The sequence below is a fragment of the Prionailurus bengalensis genome, chromosome A2 (genome assembly GCF_016509475.1).
Source record: "Prionailurus bengalensis isolate Pbe53 chromosome A2, Fcat_Pben_1.1_paternal_pri, whole genome shotgun sequence".
NCBI classification, from domain to species: domain Eukaryota; kingdom Metazoa; phylum Chordata; class Mammalia; order Carnivora; family Felidae; genus Prionailurus; species Prionailurus bengalensis.
The window spans coordinates 104,409,882-104,427,615 of NC_057348.1; the positions used below are offsets into that span (position 1 = coordinate 104,409,882).

The 17,734-nt window shown below is 37.4% G+C and overlaps 1 protein-coding gene across 3 annotated transcripts in view; it reads right to left on the minus strand.

Moving 5' to 3' along the window:
- Positions 1-8,685, minus strand: part of THSD7A (thrombospondin type 1 domain containing 7A) — a 438,927-nt gene extending 430,242 nt beyond the window's left edge. Inside the window, exon 1 of one of the 3 annotated variants that reach the window (XM_043588979.1) lies at positions 8,287-8,685. In XM_043588979.1, coding sequence (XP_043444914.1) covers positions 8,287-8,467 — 181 coding nt within the window. In that variant the 5' untranslated portion in view covers positions 8,468-8,685. The remainder of the gene's footprint in view (positions 1-8,286) is intronic. The other 2 variants (XM_043588977.1, XM_043588978.1) reach the window with 2 other exon arrangements.
- Between the last annotated feature and the right edge of the window lie 9,049 nt (positions 8,686-17,734).

Consider the following 17,734-nt stretch of genomic DNA (forward strand, 5'->3'; position numbering starts at 1 on the left):
TGGAGACGGCTCACTAAATTCTGTGTGGATGATGTCTGATGGCTCCTCAGACGTAGAGTCCCCCCTTCAACATTACCCAAATACATGGTCCTGAAGCACATTTGTGCCTTTTCCCTACATCTCCTTATTTATTTTCTCATGGCATAACTCTGAAAGTAACACCCTAGAGATTACAACTTCACATGGCAAACTATGCAAAATATCAATTAGCTCAACAGTACTTCTGGAAGATGAAAGGACATCCTTTTGGTTAGGCCAGGTTATCCGAAGCAGTAGATGGATTACTTGTTAGTATCCCTGTTTTCGGCACTACCTTGTTTTCCTCCACTCTTTCCTAAACATGTGTTTAATTGTTATATCACTTCCTCTAAACACTGTGTTTCTTATTGCTCGGATACCTGAGAATTCAATGTAAATTCCTTTATTTTTCATCATTTTAATGCACTCTAAATTGCCAAGTATGAAGTGCGGATGACAAAGAAAAAAAATCTCTACCTTATGACTCATCGGCACCTCTAACTCACACTCTGTGATGTTCTTGTGATAGAAAAAAATAGATTTTCCTGATGCCACTTCCCTAAGGTTTCTTTCATTAAGGACCACTTAATTCCGAGAGAGCCTATTCTATATATTCACCAGACAGAGGCTTTCACTCTCCCCTTGAATGTCAGCATCTCATCCCACCACCATCAGACCAGTTTTTCTAGGTTGCAGTAACAGGCAGGAAAGAATGTGGGTTTGTGTTGGTCTATAGCACTCAACCTCAGTCCTGATCGGGGCTTCTATTATTTTGCAAACCAGGTAGCCATCTATAATTTGCATAATGAGGGACCTGAGTTACCGCAGTCCATTAAGATATTAAAGTTTCACAAAACCACCCGAGCATTTCACTTTTTGATGCAATCAATAAGCTCTTAATGAATTTTGAACAGGGTTACATACGCTAAGAAAGAAGGGTAGGAAAACAAGATAGAAACTTTCGTTTTTAAAAATGTAGTTAGGGGCACCTTGCTGTCATGGTGGGTTAAACGTCTCTTAATCTCCGCTCAGGCCATGATCTTACACTTCTTGAGTTCAAGCCCCAGATCGGGTCTGCACTGATGGTGTGGAGGCTGACCTGGATTCTGTCTTTCCTCCTCTCTGCCCATCCCCTGCTGTGTTCACTCTCTTTCTCTCACAAAAGAAAGAAACTTAATTTTTCAAAAGAATTTAAATGATCATCTAGTAAGCATAATTAACGAATACATAAAAACAATTCTGTGAAAACAATTAATTTGGAAAGCAGTGGTCACAAGACCACTTTCAAGAATCTAACATTTCAGATTCTTGAGAAAGCCCTTGAAACCCAGCACAAAATGAGGTATAAAAATTTCTATTTATATAATTCACCCTGAATTTGCTGTTCAAAATATTTTTTATGGTCTGTGCTCCACAATGTCTACATCTAAGTGTCTAAGCAATAAAAAAAGATGAGCCTATAATAAAACCACCTCTCTTCCTTGATTTGTTTGGTTTTTCATGGTGCCACTTGTCTGGAAAAGACTGATGAATGTGTTGAATCTGTAAAATTCCTGCTTGTGATGTCATTTTTGGGGGAACAAAAATCAAGAATGGAAGAAACCATTTTTTGAACATCTATCACATTTAGGGCACTGTGCTAGGCACTTTCCATTTACTACCTGTCAGAACTTTGCAAATGGCCTCTCACTTCAGAATTTCTGTCACTATGCTAAGGTGAGAAAACAAAATCAGAGAGTTTAACTAACTTGACCAGTAAGGTAGAGGCAGATTTAAATAGTGGTTTGTCTGATCCCAAAGCCTGTGTTCTTTCCATCCCCACAATGCTGCCTTTCTTATAATCTGATGGAGTATCTCGCACTGTATCAATTTGTAACTTCTGGTGCATTTACCAAACAAGTGATTTCAAGAAAGCTAATGCACATTACTGGACTTGTTCCAGGTCATAAAATTAAGTAGCCACTGTATTAGATATTAGAATAATAAAAATAATAAAAAATGCCATTCACTGAAGTTCTAACATATATCAAACACTCCACTAATATATTACATATGCTACCGTATTTAATTAAAATTCAGAAAACCTCTATGTAATACATATTATTTAGCCATATTGGAGATGAAATAATTTAACAACATAGATAAAATATAGCATTGTGATCCATGTTACTCTGTATTAATTGACTTTTACGCCCACACTGTCCACTCTATCTCCGTCTTGCATTTAATGAGCAAACTATGCCACATTCCAAATTAAGCACAGCTGAAGTGCAAAACACTTTTATTAGGATAATGCCACCCTCATGTTACTACTACCTGGAATGACATCCCTCCCTCCTTTGTTATTTAATGAATGGCAGAATTAGGATTAATATTTTTCCATATGCATTACAGAATAGTTTATATTAGGACAAGTACATGAAAGAAAAGAATAATCCTTATTTTTATTTTATATTGAAAAAGTAAGGAATTATTTTACACACAATTAACAGCGTAAAGGACACAGTGATTGTTGTTAATAGTATTGCCTTGCACTGGATCAACTTAGTTCAAAAGTGTTTAACGTGAGAAGTGATTTCCTTGAGAGAAAACTCACACTGATAAATACCTTAATCCCCTGAATTCTCAACAATGGTTAGTGTGTACCTTTTTCTTGGATTTCAGTGTAATTTCATTAATATAAAAATTAACTCAATTTGGGACTATAACAAAATTAAAATCTTTTGCAGAGTGAAGGAAATCATCGATAAAATGAAAAGCCAACTTACTGAATGGGAAAAGATATCTGCAAATGATAGATCTGATAAGAAGTTAATATCCAAAATATATAACGAACTTACATAACTCAACATCAGAAAAAAAAATCTTGATTAAAACGGGCAGAGCACCTGAATAAATATTTTTCCAAAGAAGACATGCCAAGATGGTAAACAGACACAAGAAAAGATGCTCAAAATTACTAATCATCAAGGAAATGTAAGCAAAACTACAATAAGATATGATTTTATACCTGTCAGAATAGTTAAAATCAAAAAGGCAAGAAATAATTAATGAGCATCGGTGAGAATGTGGGGAAAAAAAGGAGCCCTCACGCACTGTTGGTGGAAATGTAAATTGGTATAGCCACTGTGGAAAACAGTATGAAGATTCTTCAAAAAATTAAAAATAGAACTCCCATGTGATCCAGCAATTCCACTACTGGGTAAATGCCCAGAAGAAAGGAAATGAAAACATCAATTCAAAAGATATATGGACCCTATATTAATGCAGCATTATCTACAATATCCCAAGTATGGAAGCCACCAAGTGTCTATGAATAAAGAAGGCATACACACACACACACACACACACACACACAGAGCACAGCACACACAATAGACTATTACTCAGTCATAAAAAAGGATGAGATCCTGCCATTTGTCAAAACACAGATGGACCTAGACAGTAACATACTAAGTAAAATAAGTCAGACAGAAAATGACAGATACCATATGATTTTACTTCTATTCGAAATCTAAATAACAAAACAAATGAATAGACAAAACTTAGAAAGCAGAAACAGATCCATAAGTACAGAGAACAAACCAAAGTTTGCCAGAGGACAGGGGGCTGAGTGAAAGGATAAAATGGGGGAAGGAGAGTGGGAGATACAGGCTTCCACTTGTGGAATGAATCAATCACAGGAATACAAGATACAGCATAGGAAATACAGTTGGTGGTATCTTAATGGGGTTGTATGGTACAGATGGTTGCTACACTTAGGGTGTGCATAGCCTAATGTACAAACCTGTTCCAATCACTATACTGTGCACCTGAAACCAATGTAACATGGTATATCAACTATACATCAGTTAAAAACAAGAAATACAATTACTTCATTAAGACCTTTCTGAAAATATACCTGTGACAGAAGTGGATAAAAGTTGCAGGTGTTCACTGTTTTCTGTCCTATTCATGTTAAGTCAATGATATCTTACGCAACGTATTCATGTTCTTAATTGAGAAATGCCAGGTAAATATTATTGGTCATAATTACTACTGAAAAATTCCATGTTCTAGAATAGTGAAGAGTGAAAAACTAATATCAGTAATTATTTATCTTCCAATAATAAAGTGCTTTATCTGTGTTTATGAAATGTTTTTTTAATTATTCACACAAATACGTTACCTCTCAAATAAATCTGACACAAAACTGTTAAAATGTTTAATTTTGTATTTTAATAAATATTTTTAGTATCATATTCTGAGGTTTTCACTATTAAAAAACAAGTGTAGTGATGTCAACACCCCTTGGTTATTTGACCTCATCAATATCATACCTTTTTCATTATCTTGTTTATTATTCAAATAAGTTTCTAACTCTACTACTCCAGTTAAAACATCCGTTCCCAAAACACTGAGAATTATCTTACAAATTCCCCCTTTTATTCAATCATTTCTGAAATATTTCATAATTCTTTTTCAGCCTTCCAGAAATGTCTTATACTTTTTGCCATCATCCCCTTCATAAAACATCTTCTTCCATTTAGCACCTATTGCCATTTTCCTTGGACCTCTTGTGACCACACTGTCTTTCACCCTTCCACACGTCTCTCCTCAACAATGGCCCTTTCAATATCAATATTCCCTGTAAAGTGCCCTGGACCCTCTTTTAAGTATTTCTTTTCTTTTAATCATCCCTCCAACTACCATGCTTTGAAATATTATACATTTATTGAGTTCCAAGTCTATGCTCTCAGCCTTTCTCCTAAATTGCCCATCCAGTCACTCGTTCTCCCATCAGATACATTCATTTGAATGGATTACTCAAGTTTGCTATATTGAAAGTAAACTGATATTCTTCTTCTCTAACCCCAGGAAATTGGCTCTTTCTTCTTTCATGTCCTCTACCTCAAGGAACTACGTGCAGATATGATGGCAATTTTGATGGAATGAATTCCTCCTCTCATTGGCACAGCATTCCCTACAATCTAAAGCTGAGGTAACACTTCTGCAGTGTGATCTCTAGCCCTCCTCTCCTCTTCACTTCTATGGTCCTAGTTTGGGGTGCCTTTGCCTCTCAGGCCCTCTCCTTATTGACCTCCCAGCCTCTTCACTTATCTCTCTCCATTCTGGGAAAAGAATATGTCAATCCTCTGCATAAAGCTTCCAATAGCTTCCACTTGCTTTTAGGTTAAAACTCCAACATCTTTTACCAAAGTTTGAAGGTTTTCTTACAACCTGCCCGAATTCATCAAATTGGCATTCCTCCATTCATTCCCACCAAACATCCCACGCTTGAGTTGCAGTGCTTTCAAGACCTAAGAATGTTGGCATGCTTTTACTTTTATTTTCTTTCTTTGCTCTGCTTGAAATAGACTTCCACTCCTCCCAGAGTAAACAATCCAGTTCTCATCTTCCAAAACCCCAATCAATATTAACTCCTCCTTAAAACTTTCTACAGCCCCCTTTATCAGCTACACAACTTCCCTGTTTTCACAGTTTTGTTCATGACTATGGTACGCCATGTGCTGCTGTGTATTTACAGTATTGTTCAATTATGAATTTCTTGAGGGAAGGGATGTCAATATTCTAGTCAGCCTCTACCTCAGTGACTTCACATAACTGAGTCCTCGATAACTCTTTGTTGTGAGTTGACTTAATAAAACTTTCATATAATATATACCTTAGACTTTCCTATATTATACATTATATATCATACATCATGTATTATAAACCTATTTATTATGTATACGTATTATATATATATATATATACACACACCTTAATAAACTATGGGTATATGTACATAGATGCGTTTATGGTGTATGTATGTGCATATACATACATACATACATATGAAGCATGTTAAGGCACAAGAAGGCCCTTACATATCATTTTTTCTAATCAATGAATATTACAAACTCAGAAGCCAAGAACCAAAGTCATTAAATGACTGTGCCAATGCTCTACAGCTTGTTAGTGATAAACACAGTGTTAAGAGTTCCTGTCCCAGCTGCTCAACCAGTGGACCTTTTACTACATCCCTGTAATTCAGTGATGTGACCAATAATTTAACTCCCTATTAGTTGCTGTACCAAGACCAAGAAACTGGAACAGACATCCTGGACAGTCTCACCTCACCTCATTTTCTCTCCCAATTCTCTTCCTATTTTCATCGACAGACACAATTCTTTCATCTCTACATTTTCATTTACAGTGTATCCCACTCCTTTAAATATTTCCTAATTCATCTGATAACAACTCTCAATTTCTTTAGAGATAATAGCAAAGCCTCCTTTCCCTCTTGAAAAAAAAATAAAGAGGAAAAATTTTCCTCTCCAGTTTACTTCACTTTTTTCCCCCACCAAAACAAGGACCACCATAAAAGAGATGACATTATCACCCTCAACGTACTAGCTTATATTTTCACATGCATATCACGTTAAAATTTATAGATTACTTTCTCATAACTCACTCATTTGCTCTTCGTAACACTATGAATAGTCAGAAGAAGGTATCGCTGCATTTATATGCAGCTGAGAAAACGAGGGGTCAAAAGTTAAATGAACCTGCCAACATTCTTCTAGCTAGCAAGAGCTGGCACTGGCAGTGGAACCAAGGTCTCCATATCCTTGCTCCTGAGAGGTTTCCACTATTTTAAATGGTTTATTGGTTTGTGTTCCCACCATGACATTTATGTTGACATATATTGGCACCTCAGATGCTGCACAGTGAATGTTGCCTAGATTCTAATTCTATCTGAATTACTGCTTGGGTTTTCTTACTTTAACAGCACAAATTTCAAGCAGGCAAGTACGATTTTGTCTAGTACTTACCTACTGGAGAAGTTCTTCCCAAACCTCCAAATAATACCATTTAATGGTAAATTATAGTTTGATTATTGTTTTTTGTTATGACCAAGCTTCAGAAAAGTAAAACCATGGCTTTAGCTAAAGTAGAGGAGATCTTCAACTCTTTGTTTGAATGTGAAATAAATTAATATGATTTCATCTGCATCCACTAGTCAACAACTAATATTTAAACTCCAAATGGCAACAAGAGTGGCTAACACTGACATCCAAATGGCTTTCCTAAAAGTGTGTGTGCTATTTCTTGCAACATTCTGAAGCAAATTAGGTACTCTGGCTTGAAATAAATTTCTGTTCAATCTTCTCCCCAAGTTGCCGGAGAGATGCAACTTCTTTAAAATTTCAGAATATTGGTGTAATTATAGAGTAGACTAGCCTCTCTTTGCAGCTGGGGGCTACAGATAGTTGCCGCCAGGAAAGAGTCCCAGTCTGTGTAACTTGTTTGCAATCCCATGACAAATACAACTTTTCCCTCCCTTCTACTGCATGCTTCTCTTAACGTTTAGGCATTGCCAAGGAACTCTTAATTTACCCCTACCCCTAAGCAACAGGAATAATGTTTCCTACTTCATTTCTATACACATGCCAAGTTTCAGGTCTGCTAAAGAATTCTCAGCGTCCTTTAGAGGAGAAAAAAAGACACTGGAGGTAAGGGAGTTAATTCCTCACTTGGTATCGTTTTCCTGCTTGTCACTGTCCCACCAGGACCTCAAGTCAGCACTTTGCCTGGAGCTTCCGAGGCACAATTAGTTGCTGCTTTTGTTAGTTGGTTGAAAACAAAGCAGAAGAATTCTCAAGGCAGGAAAAGTTTAAACCTAAACATCCTTACGACTGCACACTTGAAAAATCACGGCATTCACTCATTAAGAATTGATCTTTGCACCCTCTCCCTGAGCTCACTGGAGCCCCATCTGCCTTTGGCTGTTAGGACTGCCCTCATCTGGCTTGTTTCCACGTGTCCCACATTTCACAAAGCTATACTTAACAAATTCAACTCTATACCCACACGTTTCATGGCACTGAGCAAAGTGCCTGAAGACAGAATGAAGACCTGGTGTGAGCGGCTTGCCTCTTCTTTGCCAGAAATATAGTTGAGGAACTCTCGGTAGAATGAAAGCCCAGAGGTTAAGAACGCACTTCATTATGAAAGCACCGTGTTGGGTGTCCTCATTAACTACAGAGCTGCGAGAGAAACACGATTCCCGTGGCTCTCTCATGCCTCTTAGTTGCTAGGTTGTTCTTTCCTAATAGCATCGGGCATGACCCAATTTGCTTCCTAGTACTCGTACTTTTCACCTTAGGATCCCGCTACACCGGGGCTCTCAAGATGCACAGGGGTCCCTCCTGAAGCCCAGCAGCTTTGTAATACGGACCCAGAGGTGGAGAGGAGAAGAAGGGAGAACTCTGTGCCACTTACCAGTCTTCCACAGATACGGAGTGGACGCCTCAGCCTGGCCGGGAGCCGCAGCCCCGCAGGCGCCCGGGCACAGCAGCAGCAGCAGCAGCAGCGGCGGCGGCGGCAGCAGCGGCAGGACACCGGGGCGCGGGCCCGCGGCGCCTGGGCTCCGGGACGCGGAGCGCCTCGCTTGCAGCCCCATGCCGCCCGCAGCCGCTCCAGGGTCCGGATCCGGAACGCGGTCGGCAGGGAATTTTTCTGCGCCCTCACTCTGTCTTCCCAAGGACTGCAGAAAGCAAAGCTCTTCCCTGCTATTGTTCGTTTCAGATGAAAAGGAGCGAAAGCGCGTTTAACACCGGGGAACAATAGCGTCCGCGGTGGCCGTGGCTGCAGCCTCCGCTGCCGCTGGCGGGGATGCTGCTGCGGCTGCCATTCCGCGCAGAGTGGCAGGTCCTAGCGGCGAGGGAGGCAGCCGGCCGCAGGGGGCCCCAGCTGACTGAGCAGGTCCTCGAGGTCTGGGAGGCAGCGCAACCCCCTCCGCCAGCTGGAGAGAGGGGAGGGGGGCGTGAGCCGAAAAGGAGCGAGGGGGGGGGGGGGGCTGGAGGCAGGAGGCGGCGAGAGCGCCAGGGCGAGAAAGGAAGGAGCGAAGGGGAGAGGGGGCACCCAGATCGAACACGCCCGCCCAGAGAACTCCTGTGCACATGGTGCGATGAAATATGTTTGGAAGGATACACCAATGAAAAGAATCATCACCCGACAGGCTTCAGCATGACAAATAACAGGCATTGAAATTCATCGGCATCCAAGGAGTCAAATGCTACATCTCGTGGCATGCTATTCTTAGTGTGTATTTACACAAAGCATCAGTGTGTATAATTTATTTTTAAGCGGTGGCTTCTGAATTACTTTATGTCGGAAGCCGTATTTATGATCAGATGTAAAAAACACAAACAGCAGAGTTGTTTACTTGCCCCTGAAAAGCATTTGAACACTCTCTTAAATGTGTTTCCTTTTAACTTAATCTGTTCTCAACAGAAATACCAACAATACTGACCTGTGACAGATCAAAGTACATTGTGTTTTCAGTCTTTAAAACTGAATTAGTACTTAATAAGCATTCACAATGCTATCTAGTTACATTGATAAGGTTTTACAAACACCCATCTTAAAACCGTATTTCAAACACGCAGTGAATAAAAGTGCTATCCCCTTTCTCTACTTCTGTCAAAAGTATGCCCCCTTTAAGTACCCACACAGCTGTAAGTAAAATGAACGGGAAAACTGGGTTTCCACTATTTGGGTATCTCCAAATTAGGACACTCTTTACTTAAAAATCCCAGGCATTAATTTCTCTGAATCTTACTGTAGAAAAATGCTTCATAGTCTTAATAACCTAATGCTTTGCGGTCTTTTGTTCTGTGTTTATTTTCTTAAACCATACACAATGAAACAAAGTGTATGAAGTCAGATAATGCTTTGCCCTTTCTTTCTTTCTTTCTTTCTTTCTTTCTTTCTTTCTTTCTTTCTTTCTTTCTTTCTTTCTTTCTTTCTTTCTTTCTTTCTTTCCCTCAATAATACCCTTTTATTAATTCATTTTCTAGTAAAGCTAAAATAATAAGGCACGCAGCCAATTAAAAAGTCAGCAAACAGAAAGCCAAAGAAAACTATCCACATCCGGTCAGCAATACTTGGCCAAATAAAATTTAAAAGGCAGGAAAACTACTCTTTATGACTTTACTCCAAAAACACAGCCAACTCCAGAGTTTAAAATGAGGAAACTACGGTTTCTGACAGAGGAAACCTTCCATAAAGCTCTCTTGGGACGCGTGCCGTTTTGCAGATCATTCCAGACACAGCCCTTGTGCATGCATTAGATTAAAAGCAGGTTTGATCAAATAATTCCGAGGTCCTGCCTGTTTAAGTATTCTGACATCAGAGGAAATTAGCAATGTTTAAGGTTGCAAATTTGCTCTTTGTTTACTTTCCACTCTGTTAGGCCTCTAAGAGGGAATTAAAAGCTCAGAGCAACCTAGCTCTGTGAGTCTGTGATTAGAAGAGATAAACTAGTGTGGATTACTATTCCTTCACTGGTTAAAAATAAATAAATAAACACACACACAGGCAACAATCAAAAGATTATAGGCTGATAAGGCATACAAAGGAAGCCTGATCCTAACAAATGTATGGTTCCCTAAAGGACACTTGTTTCAACAGTTACACCAAAGAAGAAAATAGCTCCTGCTATTGCTTCCTTCATTCTGTCTTCTGAGAGCAAACTCTACAAAGTACCTCTCTACAATGGCACTGCTTTCCTATCCTGGCTGTGTTTATTTCTCAGCTACTGTTAGCACCTTGCAGGTTTATCCTGAATTCCTCCAACTCTGGCACAGGGAAGATGTCCAACTGGAAGCACTGTTTTAATAACGGTCCATTCTAAGCATTCTTAGGGAGTCCCAAACCAATTCACCAAGTAGAAACTCATTATATAACAGAAGACAGAGACTCTAAACAGTCAAGTTAGTACAATTTAATGTACAGGGTAATTAGTCCGACAAGAAGCCATTGGATGCTATACATAATAGCTTACGGTCAAAAGAAAAGTTAAGAATCTGATGTTTATATTTATCCATAATTATGTAATAATTACTCAACTGGTCAAGAGTTTAAACATTATAGCACGACTTCAAACATTATACATATCACAGGAGTCAGGAACCACTTCTAAGTCAAAAATTTGCTGCCATTTAAAATACACGACTAGGATGAATATTCTGCAGACTGTTTGAAAAGAGTTAAAAATTGTGTTTCCTCCTTTAATTTCAATTTATACAAGTCATACGGGTCACATGCAAACACACATACACGCCCAAACAGTTAGTAGCAAAAACATCTCTGGACAAGGTTAAAGAAACTGAGTCATGTAAGCATTTGTCTCACCACTAACATGTCTGTTCAATAACAATGCCATTATTGCACTTGAGGACAAAAATATATGGGTCTCTGAGGAGACAGATGTGATATATATATTCAGATACATGTTCCTTTGTGAAAGCTATCGTGTCCAGGAGGATAAATCCTATCAATAAAACTGATGGACGGCAAGACATAGCAATCTTTGTTTTCTACAATATGATATAAATAATACACAAATGTTTAATGACATGATGTCAAAATTGAGTCGTGAGAAGTCTCAAGGATGCAGATTAAATTGACCATCTGTACAGCCTGCCACAAAGTAAATCGTTCATCATTTTTCATAAAGAACTGTTCGAGTATTAATGAGCCAGGGCTACCAAAATTCTCCAAACCAACGGATGAAAATGCAAAGCATATTTTTTTTTCATATTTAGAAATGAGACAATTCTGAACCTATCACCCTTCAAGTGGTGTCCTTTCATCCATCTTTATTATTTTTGTTGTCATTTCCAAACTCTTGATAGTGAGGATGTATACATATCTACACACATAAGTGAAGGAATATACACAAAGTTATTCACTGATAGAGTGTTACAGGGAAGTACTGAAGAATGTCCATTTTGAAATAAAAACTTTAAATATTTTTTCCTACATAAAATGTTTCCGGCCAGATTTAAAAAAAAAAAAAAGCACCCAAAGGAATTCTGTTTGTGTGGCCTCTAGATGTCATACTTGACCAAGATTTGGGGTGGATAACATTTATTTTGGGCTTCTTTCAATTCCCTTCTTGCCACACCCACCAAAGCGATAGAAGATAAAACATTTCCCTTTTTGCCTTTGTAATAAGAGATCACAGATTTTGCTTTCTTTCCCAATTCTGACTGTAACAATGATCTTCTATTTTCTTTCCAATTCCTTTTCTTTATAACATCTTTTGTCTTGTTTGGTGGTTCATTGGTGATTACTTTGTTGGTGTTTGAGTGTGTGTGGTGAGGGGGAGGGCTAATTCTAGATTTCAAATAGTTTCACAGAAAGCAAATGCCATCATTTCTCCATTTTACTCAAAACTCAACCTGTTTGGAAGCAATATGGATCTGCTGCAAATAATGAGACCCCGTGTTTTGAGCATCAGGTGCAAATGTGCAATATTTTGGTTCACATCCTTCTAGTGACCCCATCCTAGGCCATGTATGAGCAATAGTCCTGGACACAAGGTAGTACCCAAATTGTTAACAACTTTCACCAGTGACTTAGGAGGATGTTTCTGGAGAGAACACCCTGGCCAATACAGTGATCCAGGCATTTGAAAATTAATTATCACCAGTGTGTTAGTGTCCTACAGATAGATACTCAAAATGTATGAGCCTTTAACAAACAATTGAAAACTAAATATGAAGGTCAATAATCCTTAAAGAGAGACCATTGTCTCTTGTGGTAGAGGTAGAAAAAAGCCAAAGATCAAAGTGAACACAGTTAAGAGTGGACAACTGCAAAGATGGAATGATAAACGCAGGCAAGCTTATTACGTTAAGATCAGTGTTCTGTTTGGGAAAATCTGTAACTGGATATGTGGGACAAATCTGTCTGGGTGGGTATCTTCAAGTCTTTGTCTCCAGAACCCCCTAAATTCCCAAAGCCTTCAGAGGCAGCTGACCCCTCCCTATTAAGAGCTGGCACACCCTTCTCCCAGCAAGACTTTGTGTTCCTTGCTCCATAGGCTGATAACTAACTAGGGTTAAGCTGCTGCATTAAGTTAGCATAGGATATGCTGCTGGGCTTGTTAAGATTGTAAAAGGGCTACACGCAAAGGAACTACAAGAATTAACTAGAATGTAATGGTAGGAGCCAGAAGAATATTCACAGAGCTAGATTTGGAGAGTGTTTGATTAGAGGCCAGAACATGAGACAAGATAAGAGAGAGAGTTTATTAAACTTCCGGAAAACTCCACAGAGATGGAATTCAATACTCTGCCAGGAAGTGCGAAGTGGTAGTTCCTAGAACCCTGAAAGAGCAGTGATGGAAATTGAAATACCTAAATTACCAAGGCAGACAGGGAAGAAAGGGTCATTCTGGAACAAAGACACTCGGCAAAAAAAATGAAGACCCAAGAATGGATTCTTCTTCTCCAAGGGGACATGCAGAGGGCACACTAATCACCAAAAACACCAAGAATGTGTTGGTGAAAGAGACAACAGTATCTTAAAGTTCCATGGTGGCTCTTCTCATGCCACCAGGCGGAGAGGTAGCCACAAAAGTTTAAGTCCCTGATTCGCTGGAGTTAATTTTGCACATGGTTATGAAGTAACGTCCTGAATGAAATATTTTGCACAATGAGGGGCGCCTGGGTGGCTGAGTCAGTTAAGCATTGGACTATGGCTCAGGTCATGATCTCCTAGTTTGTGAGTTCAAGCCCTGTATCAGGCTCTGTGCTGACAGCTTTGTGTCCTTGCCCTACTCACCTTTTCTCTCAAAAATAAACGTTTAAAAAAATATTTTGCACACTGGTAACCAATTGTCCCAGAATCACTTAAAGGATTGTTTTTCTTATTGAATTGTGTCAACGCTTTTTACCAAAAATCATTTCACCATAAATGAAAATATTTTTAATTCCACTGATAGATGTGCCTATCTTTATGCTCATATGATATTATCCTGATTACTGTAGCTTATACTAAGTTTTGACATTTAATAATGTTAAGACCTTCAACTTTTTTCTTTCTCAAAAACGTTTTCTGTGTCTCTAGTCCTTTGCATATCCATCTTTTTTTCAGCATCAGCCTCTCAGTTTCTACAAATCGCATATTGAGATTTAAATGACATTGCAGTGAACGTATAGACCAATTTGAGATGAACTGTCCTATTAATTCATGAACATGGACTACTTAGATCTTCAGAAATTATTTTCTTGAGTATTTTATACTTTTCAGTGCACAGATGATACTTACTCTGTTAAACCTAAGTTTTATAGTTTTTGATCTACTTGTGAACAGAATTGTTTTCTGAACTTCATTTCAGATTGTTCACAGCCAAGATTTAGAAATCAAGTTGATTTTTACATGCTGATTTTATACCCTACAATCTTGCTTAATTCATCTTACTTCCAATATTTTCTAAATTTCAAAGTTTTCAATATATAAAACTATCATCTACAGATATTTTTATTCCTTCCTCTTTGCTCTGAAAACCTTAATTATATTACAATGTTACTATAATTGTTATTTTGTCTATTACTCAGGCTAAGACTTCTATCACAATGTTAAATACAAGTGAAGAGAGCTGGTACCCTGGCTTTATGACTGATCTTAGAAAGAAAATATGCAATCTTTCACTATGAACTATGATGGGAGTTGTAGATTTTTCATAGATGCCATTTCCAAACCTAGATTGGGAAATTTCCATTAATTCTTATATCGTTGAAAGTGTTTATCACAAATGGGTTTTGGATTTCCCAAATGATTTTTCAGCATGCTTTAGCTGTTTTATACCCTTTAATTGATCAATATAGTGTATTAACTGATTTCTCCAATGTTGAGCCAAACTTGCATTCTTGGAATCAATCACACCTGGTCATGGTGTAAATCCTTTATGTATGTTACTGAAAGTGATATTCACCTTAAGTTGAGGTTTTTCCAGCTACTCATTAGGAACATTGGTTTTGAGTTTATTTTTTGTTGCTGTTGTAATGCTAGCTGGCTTTCATCATCAGGGTAATACAGACGTCACAGATGAGTTGGGATGGGTTTCCCTCTCTTATTTTCAAAGTTTGTGAAGGACTGTGTGACTTCTCTTTGAAATACTTAGTATTCATTATTGACACAAGCTGGGTCTGGACATTTCCTCTATGGAAAAATGTTTCATTACTATTTCAATTTCTTTACTTGTTATACATCTCCCCAGATTTTCAATTTCTTCCCTAAGTTTTGGTAATTGGTTGTAGGAATCTGTATCAACTAAATTATTAAAATCGTTGGTAAAAATTCGTTCATAATATTCAATTAAAATCCTTTAAATAGGATTCCATAGTGATTTAAATAGTGATTTCTCTTCTTTTGTCCCTGACTTTGGGAATTCATATCTGTTTTTTCTTGGTCTAGCTAAGCGTTTAAAAAAAAGTTCTTTTTTTAACTTTTCACAGAACTTTTTAAAAAAATTTTCTGTATTCATTTTAATTCATTGATTTACACTCTAATTTTATAATTTCCTTTCTTCTGCCTGCTTTAGTTTTAGTTGCTCTTTTTTTCTAATTTTGTAAGTACTTAGGTTACTGAGGCCTTAGGATACTTAGGGACTGACAGAGGATATTTCCTTAAGCTACTGAGGTCTTTCATATTTTTTGATATGACTTAAAAGCCCAAAATTTCCTAAGTATTGTTTATGTACATTACATACATTTTGATATGTTGTGTTTTATTTGCATTCAGTTCAAAATGTATTTTTACTTTTCCTGATGATTTACTCCTTGATCAAAGAGTTATTTTCAAACACACCATGCAATAATTTCAAAATATTTGGAGGTTTTCCAGATCTCTGGTGTATAAGACTAATTTATTTGTAGTAAGGGGATCTACTATGCACGATTTCTAGTTTTTGTTTTTACCTTTGTTCAGCTTCGTCTTATGATCCAGCATATAGTCTATATTTAAAAACGTTTCACAGGCACTTAAGAAGAAAATGTATCCTTCAGATAGTAGAGTTTTCCATAAAGTTCAAGTTGACTTGATAGCATTGTTCAAATTTATCTGTCTTGACTGCTTTTGTGTATGGTTGCTTTGTCAATTATTGAGAGTGGATTATTGTTATTTCCAGGTGCTATTGTTGAATTGTCTGTTGTTCCTTTTGGTTTGGTCAGATTTTACGTCATATATTTGGGAGCTCTATTGTTAGGAGTACACACATACACAGAGTGTTATATTTTCCTCATGAATCGATCCGTCTTTCATTAGAACACATACTTTATTGTTTTCACGAATTTTTTGTCATGAAGCTTATTTTTTTGACAAAATAGCTACTTTTGCTCCCTTACTGTTACTGTTTACAGAATATCTATTTTTCTATTCTTTAACTTTTAATCAATTTTTGTACTTAAATTGACAGTGTATCCCTAATAGCACATAAGTTGACTTTGTTTTTTTATCTAATCCAATAAATGTTTGCCTTTCAACTGAGGTTTTTGGCTTATTCACATTTAATGTAATTATTCAAAGAGTTTTATTTACACTGTCATTTGCTATTCTCTGTTGTATCTTTTTTAATGTATCAGCTTTGAGATATAATCTACATACCATAAAATGCACCCATTTTAAGTACACAATGCACACTTATAGTCACATAGTTATACAGCTACCACCACCAGGATATTTTCATTAAGCCAACAAGAAATTCCAAGCCTACTGTCAGTTATTCCCATCCTATCCTTTCCCTAGACTCTGGCAACCACTAACTTAATCTATGGATTGATCTCTTGTGGACATTTTATATGAATAGAATCATAAAATATACGGTCTTTTGTGAATAGCTTCTTCACTGAGCACAAGTTTTCAAGGTTTTTTCATGGTACTCATAAATCAACATTTCACTGTTTTTCATGATTGAATAATATTTTGTGTGGCTATACTGTATTTTATCTTTTAATCAGTCAATGGATATTTGTTTCCACCTTTTGCCTATCATAAACAGTGCTGCTACAGACATTTACATACATCTCTTTCTTTTCCTCTGTTCCTCCTTTACGCCTTGTGTCTTTTTAGAATACTATTTTGGGGCACCTGGGTGGCTGAGTGGGTTGAGCATCTGACTTCGGCTCAGGTCATAATCTTGAGGTCCATGGGTTCGAGCCTCACATCGGGCTCTGTGCTGACAGCTCAGAGCCTGGAGCCTGCTTCGGATTCTGCATCTCCCTCACTCTGTCTCTCTCACTCTCTCTCTCAAAAATAAACATTTCAAAAATTAAAAAAGAAAAGAATATTATTTTAATCCCTCTGGATTTTTAAAAGCAATTTTTTGAGTTAATTTTTTAATGGTTACTCTAAGACTACAATATGTCTGATTTTTACCTGAATATTATTCCCATAAAACACAGAAATTTTTTTCCCCAATTTATCTTTTCTCCCCCTTCTATGTGATCTATATATGTTATAAACCCAACAGTGTTATAAATCCTGCTGTATAAAACTTTATATATTTTAGAAGTCAGAAGAAAATACGAATAAATATATTTATAGACTCATATTTAATCATATGCTTACCATTTCTGACACTTCATTTCTTTATGTGGTTAGAGTTATTGGTTCATTTCATTTTCTTTCAGACTGATGAACTTCCATTAGCATTTCCTATAAAACATGTCTGTTAAGCAATCCTCTCAGACTTTCTTCGTTAACAGCTTTATTTCATCTTCATTTTTGAAGGATGGTTTTGTTAGATAAAGACTTCTTGGTTTACACTTTGGTTTTCTTTCAACTCTTGGAAGATGGAATTCCAATATCTTCTGGAAGCCATTGTTCCTGATGAAAAGTTAGCTAATGACTTTGAGGTTTCCTTGTATTTGTGGAA